Here is a 17,143-nt window from a genome sequence, read left to right on the forward strand (position 1 = left end):
AGCAGAACAAACAGTTTAATGATAGAATTTATTAACAACACCTCAATGACTCAAAACCAAACAATACCAAGATTCAGATTTTTTCATCAGAACTGTAGGCTAGATGTTAGAGACTGATAGACTATTAAAAACAACTGATGAAATGTCTCACAAACTATTCCCTTGAAATCATGGGTAAGAATACTTCTGACTGACCACAGTAATCATAAATCCCACTGTAATGTTGAGGCATAATCAAACAAGACGAGAGAGAAGATTAAACAGTATTTAAAACACTGTCAGGAACAAGACCAAAACACGATTAATATAGATAATATGTCATTTAACACACTTCAAACCATCGCACCACAGAAATACAATGATGCGGTTCATAATCTAGGGTAATGGAAGTCATATTCATCCAACCCTGCGATGGAAGAATGTGATAAGTAACATCACTTCGATTGATCAATAACTCAATCAGAAAGTGCTAAAGCTATGATGTTGTAAACTACACTGTACAGTACAATTATTACAATGACACACTCATATTTATATATATGTATATATATATATATATATATTCTTAATTTCTTCCCAATGTAAAGTTTACACATCAGATTTACACAGGTAAACATCACACGTACATGATTTAATTATTAGTGTTGTGTTTCCATCCATTCATTTTAATTCCAAGTTGATCTGCACATTGCAGCTTGCATTATCATTTGCAGATGATTACAAACACAGATATAAAGGCATCAAATTCTACATTCTTTGTCTACATTAAACCAAACGGATAACCATCCAGTTCTAAAGATAGTAATGAGTTTAAAAGGAAGACCTTAAAGTAATTCATTTGCCAATAACAACTTGCTAAATGTGTCAAAATGAAAGGAAACTGGTGGGTTAAAGATAAAGACATTTTGAAATGCAGCATCATGCTAGTGAACATGAAGAAAACGGAAATTTTATTCTCATATATGACGTTCATGAAGTCACCTGTCTATATAATTGAATCAAAAGCGAATACCTTTTCCATTGTCAGTACAGTTTAAGTTAATTCATTTAAAAGCGTGAGCCCATTTGACAGGTAATCTGATAGAAGTCTACTTCGGTCTAATGAACTGCCACTGAACTGGTAACGTTGAAGAGGAGTGCAATCAAAGAGCCATTAAAGAGTGACTTTATGTGTGTTATATCTGTTAGTCTTCATTGGTCCACGAAGAGACATAAAGAAGTCACACAGGAAAGTGCTGTTCATTTTCTGTAAACTCATAAAGAAACAGTGCTCAGTACCTCTCTCTCTCTCCCCTTAGTGCGGCCCACAGCTGTCTAATTTTATCATTTATGAGAGATACAAAACCATAAACATGCTGGCAGAACAAAAGGAAACCACATTAAACCCCAAACTGCCACTGCAAAGAACAGCTTAAAATATAACCAAGGCATAAGGCTGATTTTAGGATAGATTTGAAAGGACAGAAATGGTAATAACCAAGGGCTGAGCCACTGATGCATTATGTAACATTCCCTTGCATAGCAATCTAATTAGAATAGACCTTCATTGATCTGTCAACCCATAGACTGGGCCAATGGGCACACATCTGGTGTCCAATTTCATAAAGCAGAAACTCTAGAGCCAAAACAATAACTCTAATTTCACAACTGGTCTATTTAGATCGATTTCCAAAAAGTAACAACACAGCAGCCTTTGAAATAAGATGCAATGTCCACAACGCACTTACATGCTGGAGATCTTGTGCAACCCATGTGCAATTCTGAACTGATGCAACTAAACAAGTATGGAAATTGGACACCATGTCCCATGATTCAAAGGAAACCTGTAGTGCAGACAGTAACTCATGTGTAATTACAAGGTAATACCGGCTGGTAATAAAGTTTTAAAGGCTCCATCTATAGGAGCAGGAAACAGGGATACTTGCTCTGCTGAAGAAGTTTAAGGACAGTGTGGAGAGAAGGTCAATAAAAACTTTTGGAGGAAAATGAAGAGGAAACTGAGAGCAGAAGGAAGGACGTCTGTATATTCAATCCATCTTCTCTTTTTGGACCAGTTTCGGTGCGTCAACAAACTCTCGTCCATTGACCACGATAACAGCAGCCGTAAGAGCACTGGCCATTCCCCAGAATAACACGTATGCCAGAGTCTCCGTCCAAGTGTCACCTGATAGAGAGTACCAGATCCATTATTATTAACAAATTACATATGTATATTTTCCAAAGAAGCAATAGCAATGGAGCCTTATAATTAGTAAAAAATATACATATAAGGGTGTCCACAAAAAGTAAAATCTTTTACAAATCTAATTTAAAATATGTGCCAAGTTCTTAAAAATGTTCTCTTTTTATTTATGTTGGTTCCATGTAATTTTGAAACATTTTAATGTAATATATTAAATGTCATGTGCTGTAATATTATCAAGTAATAATAATAAAAAAAATAAATAAAAAAATATTAGTAAAAAAATATTAAAACATATTTTCCTTACACCTTGAATATGTGTGTTTATCTTAATGATCATTTGAAAAAAAATGTTTTTCATGCTAAAAAAAAAGTACATTTAGTCAAACAAATCTCATGAATAATAAATTCATAAACAGTTTATGGGGAGTCGCACCACATTTTACAACCTGATCTAACCTTGCCTCAATTAAATATGCCATATTATCTAATATTTTAAGAGACTTATTGACCTTGACACACAATCAAGATAATCTGCAGTTGTCCTCTCGGTGATATAATTATCATTTACATTTTTATTTATTTATTAATGTCTCTACATGTTGATTGCACCACCTGGCTACCCTGGGTTGCGTTTCCCTAAAGCATTGTTAGTCAACTATGGTCGCAAGTTCCGTCATAACAAACAGTTCAAAGATTTGTCATTTCCCAAAACCACAGTTCCAACGAACATACGCAACAGAATCGCAAACGTACGTGGTTGGAACTACAGCTCTCAGCTTCTTAAAGTTAAAATGACGTGGACTTAAAAATCTTGGGCACAATAAGCAAGCTAACATTCAGTACATTCTATATCTTTTCATTCTATTCAAGTAACGCCGTTTTTGAAGAGTGCGCAGCTGTGTAAAATGTGCAAGGGAACTCCAGAGTATGACTTAAGCGGAAACCCATGATGAATCAAACATCAAATAAAGCAAAATGACATTTAACAGTTAAGTAGTCATTAGGTGCCATGTTCATTACAGGAGCATCTCGGAGATCTTGAATAAATTAATTAGCAGAAGTTATTACTTTTCCCCCTGCGCATGACGTCATTAACTACAGTCCTATATTGCTGAACCAAGGTGGTTCAAATGCCAGAGGTGCGACCATGTCACTGCGGTTTTGGGAAACAGTCATGACTAGTTGGTTAGTTTCTCCAACTATGGTATTAATCAGTGAGTTACAATGTTGCATTGGAAATGCATCGTCTCAATGAAGCCCCTCTTTCCGAAAAGCACAATGTGGTCTTATTGGTCAGCTGGATCAATGTGTTGTGATTGGTCAACTGTTTCGAGCACATTTCGGAAATGTCACGCACTTTACCATAACCATGAGTTTCAACACACTACTAATGCAACTCAACCAGGCCTCATCCCTTTTTTGCATATGCCTTGGGTGGGAATTATTTAAATAAGGAATATTGTACATTCCTGGAAGAAAACTCAAGACTACAATCAAGGTGTTTCAGGGAGTTCAGAAACAGTGCTTAGTGACATAGAGACTAACTCCCTTCAGAGTGACTTTGTAACTTTGCAGACCTTTGTCACGCTCAAACAACAACTAAAGAAAGATAAAAATGCATAATAGGACCCCTTTAAAGAGGATTTTTATTATTTCTGATATCAGCATGGTTAAAATTTATTTTAATTGAGAAATTAAAAGCATCACCGAAAAAGTCACTGCATGTATAAATTGCATATTAAATGGATTTTTGAATAAATTTATGTATCTGGACATAAAAATGAGTGTCATGTTGACCCTATTGCTTTATTTCACACTGCATTATAATGCCAGACCTTACCAGCCATTAGGAGACAGATGATGCACATGGAGAATGCCACCACCATAATAACAGGGAGCTGCAAAAGGAATTACAGAGACATAGGAATATAAAACATGCAGGAAATGACCAGCAGCTGGTGGCATTTAATTATAAATGTTAGGACTGCTTGAAGCAGCTTGGATTAATTTTTCTCTTTTTTATTTATCATGGTAATGATCTCTTTTAATTCAAAATCTTACAAGCAGTATGGGCAAAGCACTGACCAAAAGGAACTTCCAGTCCTTCTGCGCATGCAGAGGCGTCAAGCCATCAGTTTCATCCACCGTATAGTTTCCAAGGAAGAGATCGATGGAGTCCTGTGGGCAAAGTCAACTACTTAAAATTCACCACAGCAAACTGCGTCTGATTGAAAGACATAAAGACAAAGATGTCATACGCACTTGTCTGAACCCGTCTGAAAAATTGTTCTTGTAGTAACGGATCATTGAGTTCCAGCCGTCCATTACCAAGCCCCAGTGAGTCCTCTTCCCGGTTCTGAGGTCAAAGGTGAAGGTTACAATGGTGGACGCACAACTATAGATATTCTGAAAGGAGTCTGGGATGAGTACCTGGTGAAGTCAGTTTTCAGGGCTCCTGTTCCTGCGTACTGTTTAGCACAGGCATTGGCATTATCTGCCCATGCTGAGAGATGAAATGAAAAAAAAAGTGGTTTCTTTGTTTATTTACGGTCGATAACAGGAGAATTGTGTGTACTGAAGTAATTTGTAGAAATATAAACACACCGTTTTTATAAATCTTCTCAAAATCAGCCTGTTCCTCAATCTTCTGGCCTACATGGAGGACACCCATCCTCTGAAATGACATGCAGCTCAAGATGAAGAGGTACACATAATGACAAATCAATTGTCAACCACATTATGATTTCTAAATGTTTGCAAGCAATCATGACTGCACAAGAGGGCTTTTACACTTCCTAAATAGACATGACATGTCAAGATTCTAGTAAGTGGCTTTCACTGACAGAAAAATCCTGCACAAAGCCACAAAAAAAAAAAAAAAAAGACAGCCAATCAGATTTCTCTAGTGCGCAAGTGTCCTCAATTGCGTCACACCAAGTTAGGATGACGCTATTTGTGATGCGGTCTCACCTGTAGCTGGCTCTGAAGGGAACGTCTGGCCAGCAGGCTCTGAATGACGTTGGTGCGGTCCAGGCAGTCCATACAGTTACTGCGGAAGGTTCCAGACTGCTCGGACGTCACCTTCCCATCTGAGCTCACCATAAAGTACCTGCAGAATCAGCATTCAAGAACCAGATCAAAGTGAGCCAGTGACAACATCAGAGACCACAGTCCTGCTTAAATGACTTGCATATTTACACATAAGACTTTCCATCCTCTCTTCACAGACATTTCATTTTTTGTGTCATCCTCAAAAGCTTTTTATGAAATATTTCCTAAAACAATGTGTAGAAATGACAGTACAGAAATAAATACAAACCCAAACTCATCTTGCATGTCAGAGACTGCATCAACAAGAATCTGGAGGCGATGCCATCTCATCTTACTGCACTCTTTGTGAAAGTCAAAGGCTATGTACCTCAAATGAAACACAAGCATCACTACACAGTGAAATTCAAGTAGCAAATAGAAAGATCTGATATTATCATAAGACATACGTTTTTATGTAAAGCTTAGAGAAGCTACTAAATGTAAAAAAAAGTAAGAAAGAAAAGATTCTGAAGAAATGTGGGTCAAGTGTGGTGGGTGGTTGCCAGGTTTTTGCCCAATCGTTGCTAAGGTGTTCTGAGTGTTTTTTGTCACTACTGGCCCAACTTAAAGGGTTAGTTCTCCCAAAAATACAATTTCTCATTAATTACTCACCCTCATGTCGTTCCAAATATTAATTTTTTTGGGATGAAATCTGAGAGATTTCCGTCCCTCCATTGACAGCTACGCGACTACTAATTTGACGCTTCAAAAAGTTCATAAAGAGATTGTAAAACTAATCCATATGAATTTAGCAAGTCCAAATTTTCTGAAGAGCCTTAATCGCTTTATATGATGAACAGATTTAATTTAGGCTTTGATTCACATATAAACATTGATCAGTGAACATAAACAAGCTCAACTGAATATGCTTGATGCGCAAGAACAAACCTCTTCCAGAAGCTCAAAGGTGCTGCCTGACACACAAGAACGAACCTCATTGGTTCTCGCACACATCAAGCAAACATGCTTGAGCTTCCGTTTACCACAACTGTGCGAGTTGATGAATGATAATATGTGATTAAAAGCCTAAATTTAATCTGTTCATCATATAACACGATCAAGTCTCTTCAGAAAATTTTGACTATACCTCTAAATTCATATGGATTGGTTTTGAACTTTTTGGAGCGCCAAAGTGTCAGTTGCATAGCTGTCTATGGAGGGACAGAAAGCTCTCAGATTTCATCAAAAAGATCTTCATTTGTGTTCTGAAGATGAACGAAAGTCTTACGGGTTTGGAACGACATGAGGTTGAGTAATTAATGTTAGATTTTTCATTTTTGGGTGAACTAACCCTTTAAAAGAGCCCATCTCATTTCTCCTTGATATTCTAGTCTCTAGATACACTTCTGTTCAAATGTAAGATTTTTATAAGGAATTTAATACTTTTATTTAGCAAGGAAGCATTGAATTGATAAAAAAAATTACAGTAAAAACATTTATAATGTTTAATAAAAGATTTCTATTTCAAATAATTGCTGTTCTTTAGAACTTTCTATTAATTTGAGTTATGTGACACAGTAATACTTAGTTTTAAGGGTTTGTTAAAAACCTAGTTTGAGGAAACAGGACTAAAGATGCATCTGTAGGCATTAAAAAACTCTTTAAATACTTGATGAGTCCGTTTTCCATGCCGTTGACCATTTTGGCGAAGGCCTGTTCAAGGGGCAACTCAGATCCTTTCTGATTCACCTACAGATAAAGCAGATACTTAAACTTTGTGACCGATGGGTACAATTTTCTGAAATATTCTACCACAAGAAAAGGAGTTTATTTACCAAATTTAGAATCACTTGTTTGCCGTAAATGAGAACCTGTGACTCAAAATGCCTCTTGAATCCATCCATCTGCAAACAGAGATTAGATAGATAGATAGATAGATAGATAGATAGATAGATAGATAGATAGATAGATAGATAGATAGATAGATAGATAGATAGATAGATAGATAGATAGATAGATAGATAGATAGATAGATAGATAGATAGATAGATAGATAGATAGATAGATGTGGTCTTACATGATTGGTTTCGGTGCTTATCTGTGGCTTGGGCTTGTACTTCAGGTTGGGTCTTTGAGACCAGAAAAAGGGCATGGAGCCTCGAGTCTGTGTAAGAGGAGAGCGAAAGAGCACAAATTAAGACTTTTGGGAGAATTTTGGGAGGTCAAAAACAAATATCCTTGCAGTAGTTTCAACCAACCTGCACAAAGGACGCCCTGGCATTATTGTACTGGACTATCTGTTCTGTCTCAACGAAGTTAGCAGCATGTCCTTCAGAGTCAATGCCTGGGGTGCATGGGAAAATTATAATATCTGCAGCAAAGACAACTGTGTGCATATGTATAAATGCTTGAATATATCTGACCTCTGACATAATATCGGACCCCCGCTCTAAAACAGCTCCGTCTAGAGATGAGGATCCACTCAAACACCTTCCCATTAATGCAGCATGGCTTCATCACAATAACTGAGGCAGTGGGTTAAGCCTCAATATCACATGGTTTCACAAATTTGTCATTTAGATGACAGTTTTATCCAAAGCAACTTACAGTAAAAATGACAGGTGCGATCCCCTTTGTAAATAAAATGTAATTTTAGATGACGGATTTTCAACTAACCATGTCTAGTTACAGAATCTTTTGCAGAAACAGCTCACAGTTCATATTATTCTTTATGCAGACAATCAGAGCAAAATAAAAAGAGCACCTTAACCATGAACAACGTTGTTAAAATGCACCTCAAAGGATACATCCATGGATGACAGGAAATGCAAATTTATGGAGCTGAAAAGGGAAACCGGTGAATAAATATGTATGATTTTCTCATATGTTTAATGTTTCATGAATTAGGTATATTTTTATACCTCAGGCTGTGAGATGATTTCTCTTAAAAGGTTTCCATTCCACATGAACCTCTGGTCTGCCTGTGTGGAGAGACAAGAGAGAAGACCAAACTAAACAACTCCAGAGATCATCAGAGAAGTCATTGTCATTTTGATCTAATACATGATGAACAATGCAACCAAATATGCTCAGGAAGTTTGAACGCGCTAAACTTGAACTTTATCAAAAGGGATACAGTGGGTGTTTATCTGAGAGAGAAAAATATCAAGTTATTTTGTGTGTAAGACAACTGTCAAAAGCCAGACACAAAAGCACAAACTGGCTTTGAAAACATGAAAACAAAATGTGAGAGAAAACGCAGCGTGTGTCCGCATGTCAGCAAGTGTGCTTGTAAAACAAGAGCTTTGCAAATCTAGCTTACAAAGAGACAGCACAACTCCTGTGATGGCCCTTTATTATAAATGAGGGATGCGGTTTGAGACAATGAGCTGACCAGCCTTCTGCATGTGATGACTGATGAAAACCTGCACCCTGCTGTGCTCTATTTCTCTCTCTGCCTCTGAAACTTCAAACAGCTCAGTCTCTCTTCTGCCATAATCACTCGGACTCATCTGCAATCTTTCCTCTGCTCACCCTCTCCAGCAGGCTCATCTCCTGGAAGTCCGAGCTGGTGTTGGACAGGCGCTGTTGGGTGTGGGTCAGGTCATAGTCCGTGCAGAAGTAGAAACCGTCTGTGTTGAGTACATTGCTAATCATAGTCAGAAACGTCTTGTTGTCTTGCATCTGTGAGAATGAAATTGAATAAGATTATCAGCAATACATGATTCGAACAGAAATGAGACTATAGTTGTTGTTGTTTTTTTAATTTAATTAATTGGGGCAGTTTGCCAATTTTATTAATGGAAAAAGTGACAGGACAAAATGGGGAGAAATGTGATCAGGTAGGGGAGAGCAATATTAATCTGACAATAAAACCTGGCAATATAACCAAAAGTAAACCTTACAATTAAGGTCAATATTGAAACAATATATATAGATTTTTTTATGAAAATGTGTTTAGAATGAAAATGAATACATTTTTATTATTTTTTTATTAATGTGATGTAATAATAATAATAGATTAAATCATTTGATAATAAACTAATTCTATCTGTATGTATTATGATTTTATTATTGTTAAATTATAAATTAAAAATTATTAATGATACAGCTATTATTAATATACTTTAATAATGATACTATGTTGTCTGTTTCTCTCATTTTAGTTAACAAAAAAACCCTCACACATTTGTTTTTGCCCAATTTAATGAAAAAAAATTATACTTACTAAATTTATAATAGATACTTGGAAAATTTGGATCACAATATAATGTGGGCCAAACTTGCATCTCTCTCATGAACACTTAAAGGTGCTAAAGAGGATGTTTTGTTTTATACATTTTTGCAATATTACTTGAAACTGTCTTTACTAACTGATAAAAGACTATTTATTAGGTGCACTGAAAGGAATAATATTAATATACATCATCTGTGCACGAGGTAGGGCCTTAAAAACATCAGCCAATCGTTTACGCGATCATCGCGTAAACGATTGGCCCTCTGGCTTGTCAATCACTGCCATGACGTTCCTTGTGAGAGACGAGCGCGGCTGCGCGCTCCAGTAACTTTCCACACTCCACAGGCGCTGCATGCAATGTTTTTGTCCGGAGACAGGAGTAACAACTGCAGATTATGAGTTACCTGCGGTGAGTCCGAGATAATAAATCCACTAACACAACACAGCGAATGCCAGTGGTAAACACTCGTGTTCCAATACGAGTGTTTACGAGTTTTGGGAGGCGTTCCTTCGAAGGAGGGGGGTTGTTCTTACGCATGCGCTCATTTCAAAAACTCAGTAACGGTCTTTGGTTTCTCAGTCGACGAAAAGATCCTCTTTAGCACCTTTAATAGGGCTTTTCACACTTGAAATAGTTAACCCTGGGTCATTCTAAACCCCTGGTAAGCGAAATCCTGGGTTATCTTTATTCACGTTTCACACTGCTCATACTATACCCGGGGTTAACAGTTAATCCTGGGTATTCATAAGCTACCGTTTCACACTGCACATTCCCTAAACCCCGGGATAAAGACCTTAGCTGCATATTTGCGGTTTCTGACTGGCAAACGCAGCACGTGACCTGTTTGCATAAAGGCTCGCTTTGCGCGTCCTCATATTACACATTGCTGACTGACTGTAATATCAAGTTTTTTTCTGCGTTAACTTTTCGAAACATAAAAGGTAAGAATGAAGTCTCTTCTTCACTCCAATTGTTGTGTCCACTGCCGTTTGACATTTTTCCTATCATACACAGAAACGACTGTTTACACATTGCGCGGTTGTTTCCGTGACTGCCCAAAATGTGTGAATATAAGGCACGCGATTGGTTGTCGGTTGCTAAGCATCTAATTGTAACATTCTAACACCGTATCATTCATTTCACACTGTACAAGTTTTGCACCGCAATGCAGAGTTAACACCGCAAAAGCGGTGCTAACTCTGCTCCAGAGCAGGGTTTCATAACCCCGGGTAAAAGGCAGTGCTAACCCTGCATCTAAATTACAAATGTGAAACACTCATTTACCTGGAGTTAAAAGCGATGATTACAACAACGATAACCCGAGGTTAAGCACTGTGTGAAAAGCCCTAATGTGTCTGGAGCAGAGCTATATACTGTGTGACGTGATGTGAAGGCCAAGTATGGTAACCCATACTCAGAATCTGTCCTTTACATTTAACCCATCCAAGTTAGTGAACACACACACACACACACTGCAAACTGTGGAAATACACACATGGAGCACTGGCCAGCCATTTGCTGTGGTGCCTGGGGAGCGTTTAGGGGTGTCATGGGTATTGTGAGTAGAAGAATTCATTCACTCCCCCACCTACATTTTCCTGCCAGTATTGAGAATTGAACCCGCAACCTTCGGGTTACAACTCTCTAACCATTAGGTCACGACTGCCCCAAAACTGCTAAGCCATGACTTTGACAAAGGGGAGGAGTATGTCATGTTTTAAAAAAAGACTGTTAAAAGTTTTTTAGTTGAGACCAATGCATATCATGTATTCAAAATATGTGTGTTCACTAGTTAATTTGCTCCAATGCATCACACAGCACTCACAGCAATCTTACTTTGGCACAGCCCATTCATTCTTACTGAAAACAAGCTTTGCTATTATGTTCAGGTGCCAAAACTATGCTATCAGCCAATGGCAGGCCTTTCAGTCTGCGCATATCCCTTCTGCGGTCATAGGATCACTCTCCACAAAGCTCTGACTCTGGGAATGGAGTGGAACAGGAACAACCTGAATTGATTCCTCCTCCCAGAAGAACTTGGTCAGCAGAAACTTTTGCCTTTGTACGCAAGCTTGTCTCTCCCTGCAGTTATTACATTCTGCTCATCTCGGCGCCCACAGAGTTAATATTTAAATGAGATTCATTATCAAATTTTCACAATATTCAACATAAATCATTACATAGACAATTCATGCATGGAATCATCACCTGATTATTGATTAATAAATGTGTGGCACCTTCATCTCAGTGCCTTATTAGTGAGGCTAGAATCACACTTTAGACAAGTATGCAAACAATGCTGAGAATGCAAAACGTACTTGCATTTTCTTATTGTGGTCTGGCACAAAACAATGCAATTAAACCATGCTAGCGTAGCTAGAAGCATTCACTGCAGACTTGAACCCTTACATTACTCTTATCAGAAGGTTCAGAGACGTTTGGAGTACTTTATTGGTCTAGTTAATCCACTTGCAGTCAAGCCTTCCAGGTACTTTTTCAACTCTAGCAGGAAACATTTCCCGTGTCCAATACTGGTCTACTCACAGGCTGTATCCAAGGCCAGCATTTCAGCCGAAGTCTTAGCCTTGCTAAATAATGCAGCAAGTATACAACACTGTAATGAGATATCACTGCGCTCTGAGCGTGGGCTCAAATAAAAAATTTACTGTATGAGTACTTTGCTTTCACAAACTGGGGGTGCATCTGCTGCTCTGTTCTCACAGCACTTCTGAGTAAACTGTAAATGGAAAAAGGCTAAAAAAAATCATAGCAGGAAACCTCAGTTATGATTTAGAGACGCACTGGGCAACTCATCAAACAACAACTGACATTTAGAGCCCACTTTCTGATCAAGGTGTCACAAACATCAGCATTACACTGAAAATTGAGGTTAGGGACTTTGATGACCTGAGTATCTGTGAGGTGCAAAATGGTCTTCTTATAAGAAATCACATCAAACTCCACCGCTTTCCATACAGTGTGGCCAATCAGGTCGCCCACTTTCCTCTTCCGGGTAATGACTATGAGGTACATCCCTGAAGAAGCCAAAAAGTCATGCGTCATGGTAAGCAAACATTTACGTGATACAATGAACGTTCCGAATTCTATTTGGAACATAATGGGACCTACCAGCCACAAGGCGAATAGTTCCCATGATTCCACAAATCGGCCTGGTTACGCCTGATGGAGGGATGTCCTTAATACCTTCAAGAAGAAAAAACGTTAAAAAACCCCAAGAACAAAATCAAGACATTGAAAAAGGGCATCATTTAATATACTTCTCTGCTTCAGCATAAGGAAGTCTGTGCTATTTCAAGAATACAACCTTTAAGACAGCAACTACCTCAAATGTAAAATGTCAAAATGACAGTAATGATAAAATGTCACTTTGCAAGGAGGTCAATATTAAAACAGAGAACTAAGACAAAAACCAAATAGCTGCCATAACTTTTCATTGATGCTTGGAAAGCCTCATTCCCTTTTAAGTTGACGCTATTCATAAATCTAAGATCACAGCAGCCGACACTATGAATCTTTCGCTGTACTTTTTTTATACGGTCAAAGAAATTAGGTGCTTAACCTTCAGAAAATGTTCATCGCCAACCTCAGGAAGACAAACTACATTTTATATGAGCTCTTTTATTTTCTATTCACTTAGTAAGCCTGTTACTGAAGTTTGGGACATTCTGAAATATAGTTTAAACACCCTAGTTTGATAGTTTGCCAATTTTCTAGCAATAGAAAATAATTTGGGGCTGGTTTTGAAATGTTTCTTATGCTCAGCAAGGCTGCATTTATTTGATCAAAAATACAGTAAAAACAGTAATATTGTGAAATATTATTACAATTTAAAATAACTGATTTCTATTTTAATATATTTTAAAATGTAATTTATTTGTGTGTTTTAGTAACCAGTACTCCAGTCTTCAGTGGCACAATACTTCAGAAATGAATCTATAATCAATTTTTAAAGCAGAGTACGTAAATTTCAGATGATACCTGCGAGGGTCATCTCGGTGGACACCCTATCAATAACCAACACATCATTAGCTCCATCATCACAGGCCTCAATGTAGAACTTCTCAGAAGTTGCATGCCTATGAAAAGCAGAAAAGACAAGAAAAATCAGCAATCATGTTCTATTTTTTAAACCTAACTATTTCTGATTAAACTGAGAACAGCAAGTCTATTCTGAGTGTTTTTTCATTGCGATGGTAAAACACATATGTGCTACCTATATAAAACAAGGGGTCAGGGTTTGGGATGGTTAGCATGTGGAAGTTAGCTGCACTCTGGTTGAAAATTGCATTAAGATTTTTGGGAATGTGCCAAACAGTACTGAGTGAAGACAAAACACAGGTTTAAAAAGAAATTGTTTATGCAATACAACAAGCTTTTTACTGGTGATAATATCAAGGAGATGAAACAGCGTCAGAAACAACATAGCTTTAAATTTAACCTCATCTCAGAAAAGTTTGAAATGCTTTTTACTTTCGGCTGTGCATAAGTTTAGACGAAATTATAAATGCAAGTTTCAGCGGTGTGAGGAGTTTGAGAATCTGTTTCAGTGTGCGTGTCCCACTTTCATGGCTGGAGACTTCCTTCCTTGCCAAAATGCTGAGCAAACACTTTCTGTGCAACACGTAATGTGTCTGCAATCAGGGAGGCATTCTGCGCTTGCACGGTTAACCTCTGTTCCATTAACCATTACTGCATAATAGGACTGAGGAATTTGTCTCAATTTCAAAATTTAATTGATGTTTACACAGTTTTGTTTGATGACACATAGTAACACCACTTGGTATTTTTTATAGTTCTCAAAACCAATTGATCAGGTCACGCAAGTAAAGAAAACACAGATGTTCAACTTTAGCTTGCAGGGTTTTTTTTGCCAGAGTTGCATCAAAGTTGCATGACTTATAGAACTAGTGTCTGTATATGATAAAACACAGCCATTATGAATTATGTGCACAGTAAAGTTTAATCAAAATGAGTAAAGAATCCAAGCAAACACAGTGCTTATGGTGCAAGTGTTAATGCCATTTAAGTTTTTAAAAGCTTTTCTCAGCTGTTGTACCACTGGCAATGTTCTGTTTATTATGCAAGAGGCCATTCATAAGACTCAAGGGCTTACTGTACCTCTAAACAAATTATACAATAAGAGCAAATTACATGATTAAAGCTGACGCAAACAACCATTTATATTTTGTTGTTTAGTAAGCATAATGGCGAACCTCAAAAAGAGCCCATGATTTACTCCCCCTTAAGCCATCCTAAGTGTATATGACTTTCTTCTTTAATACAAATACAATCAGAGTTATATTAAATAATCTCCTGGCTCTTCCAAGCTTTATAACGCCAGTGAATAGAGGATGAGATTTTGAAGCCCAAAAAAGTGCAACCATCCATTATAAAAGATAACCACACGGCTCTGGGGGGTTAATAAAAGCCTTCTGAAGTGAAGTAATGCATTTGTATAAGAAAAATACCCATTTTTAAAACTTTATAAACAAAAATACCTATCTTCCGACAGAAGATGGTTGCGCTTTTTTGGGCTTCAACATCTCATCCTTTATTCACTATCATTATAAAGTTTGGAAGAGCCAGGACATTATTTAATATAACTCCGATTGTATTCGTCTAAAAGAAGAAAGTCATGTACACCTAGGATGGCTTGAGGAGGGTGAATAAATCATGGGGTAATTTTCATTTTTGGGTGAACTATCCCTTTAAGCACATTTTTTTCTTTTCTCTTTTCTTTTCTTAACACCATGCCAGCTTCTATGGCTATATTCATGGTAAGAAAAAACTACAAAAAACTAAATAAGATTTTTAAGATTCATTTTTTCTAAAAACCTTAAAACTAAATTTGGATTTACTTGGTTAAAAACCTCTTCAAAAGAATCAACAGAATAAAACAAAGAAGTGTTACAGTAAAATATGTTTAATGGACAGTGGATTCAGGCAAGATGGACACTTTGAATAATTTTCTCCTGAGAGTAAAAAATTATGTGTTAGTCTTGAGTGTCCTATCTGGCATCTTGTATAAACAACTTGATCCCAGCGATTACTAAAAGGGAATATATACGTTTATGTTTTGTTCCAACATTCGGATTTTTAAGCACATTTTCTCATTACTATAATGCAAATACAACTCATTCTAAAAGTAATTTACAAAATATATAGGCCTATTATTTAAATTGCGAAACATACAAATACACATCATGGTAGTATTTTGTTATTTTACAATTTTTTCCAAAGTTGGTATGAAACAGAAGTTCCGATAGTCTTTTCTTTCCTATTGTGACATGTATCCGACTGACACAGCTTCTTGAACAAGAAAAAAATATTCCGTCCGGGACTGTGTGTGACCAGTAAACACATTATCAGAGAAGTCGTTGTGGAAGTGGAAGGGGAAGTTATTTTGATTAAAGATTACAAGGGAACATGAATTAAAAAAAGAAGAAGAAAATAATGATGTGCATAGATAAATCATTTATAATAAATACTGCAATACTCCCTAAAAAAACAAGAACTGTCCATTTTGATTTCATGATGATTTTAAAGTGCATAGAGACTCTTATGGGCCAAATGATGCCAGTGTCTGACATACAGGTTTTATAAAAAAAAAAAACTGTCCCCATATAAGATGATTTTCATTTCAATTGTCATAAAAGTATTCAAAAACATTTCAGATGTCAGTGTCAGTGGCTCAGAATACAAACCACGGTAACTCAAATCAGTGTTTGTTTGTCTGATGACTCAGTGTCATGCTGATGTAAGGTGTGGGCTAGTGACATTCCATTCAGGTTTACCTCCCTTTCAGTGGTGCACCTGCGGTTTCACCCCTTACAAATAGTAAAATTTTAACAGAATACATACCTGGACACAAAATATATTTCAAATTATGAGATATTTATTATTGTACATCTATCTATCATTAATTGTAGTACATATCTAATGGTTCTCCAAGGCTTTTTCAAATATAATGTAATATTTAAATGTAGTAGGACTAATGTTTAACTGAAAAGCATTAACGATTTAACAGCAGCTTTACACTAATGCCTCTACCAAATTGCAGCCCTGAAACAGCTCACTCTGCTACAGTGCATTTTAATGCATAGTCAAAATGAGCAACTTAGTCTACGTCTAACTTACACTCACTAATGAATGAGAACAGGTGATGTCCAGACTCACAACACTGTCTCATAACCCAGTGACCTGCCTAGTAGACAGCATATGGCACATCACAGGTGCGTTGTATTGCCTAAATGCATTGAAAAGATTCGGCTCGAGCGTTCTGTCTAGACAGGTAGCTCACTGGGTTTTGATACACAGCCAAATATGAACAGTCTCTGAACGGCTTAAGCCTGTGCAGCTTCCACCACAACATAAAACTGCCCTGTAGAGACAACCACACTCCCTGACAGCGCCCACAGACGCGGCCATTAAACAAGCTGACATTCATTAAAGTGAAACTGAGCGCTGTATGGGTTTATATCTGTCGCTGCGCTCGAATAAAAGTTTCAACTTACAGGTTGAACCTCTCGTAGGCGGTCGCCATCTTCACTTCCGGGTTTGGTCAATCCGTCGTGACGTAATGTGGGAGTGTCGAATGGAAGGTGCAGCTTTCCGGTTGAGACGTCACGGTGCAGGTTACCTCAATTGCACCTAAAGATCCTAAATTTCC

General features: G+C 37.3%; 1 protein-coding gene across 1 annotated transcript; it reads right to left on the reverse strand.

The window, feature by feature from the left end:
* Nucleotides 1–14: 14 nt before the first annotated feature.
* sacm1la (SAC1 like phosphatidylinositide phosphatase a) lies at nt 15–17,143 on the reverse strand. Its single transcript, XM_048201186.1, has 20 exons — nt 16,989–17,143; nt 13,453–13,550; nt 12,583–12,657; nt 12,361–12,488; nt 8,750–8,899; nt 8,137–8,196; nt 8,023–8,056; nt 7,639–7,740; nt 7,474–7,559; nt 7,293–7,379; nt 7,051–7,119; nt 6,885–6,964; nt 5,505–5,603; nt 5,156–5,294; nt 4,790–4,859; nt 4,616–4,688; nt 4,448–4,541; nt 4,271–4,363; nt 4,026–4,083; nt 15–2,164 (listed from the first exon to the last, which is right to left on the reverse strand). The coding sequence occupies exons 1-20, from the start codon at nt 17,015–17,017 to the stop codon at nt 2,028–2,030; spliced, it is 1,761 nt and encodes a 586-aa protein (XP_048057143.1). The 5' UTR covers nt 17,018–17,143; the 3' UTR covers nt 15–2,027.

This window comes from Megalobrama amblycephala, linkage group LG9 (genome assembly GCF_018812025.1).
Source record: "Megalobrama amblycephala isolate DHTTF-2021 linkage group LG9, ASM1881202v1, whole genome shotgun sequence".
NCBI classification, from domain to species: domain Eukaryota; kingdom Metazoa; phylum Chordata; class Actinopteri; order Cypriniformes; family Xenocyprididae; genus Megalobrama; species Megalobrama amblycephala.

Excerpts from the sequence above, each read along its gene's own strand:
- sacm1la (XM_048201186.1), bottom strand. The coding sequence starts at position 17,017 with ATGGCGACCGCCTACGAGAGGTTCAACCT. Across the intron at positions 7,741-8,022 it reads ATTTCCTGTCATCCATGGAT|TTATTGTGATGAAGCCATGC; the intron begins GTATCCTTTGAG and ends CCACTGCCTCAG. Across the intron at positions 2,165-4,025 it reads CATCTGTCTCCTAATGGCTG|GTGACACTTGGACGGAGACT; the intron begins GTAAGGTCTGGC and ends ACTCTCTATCAG.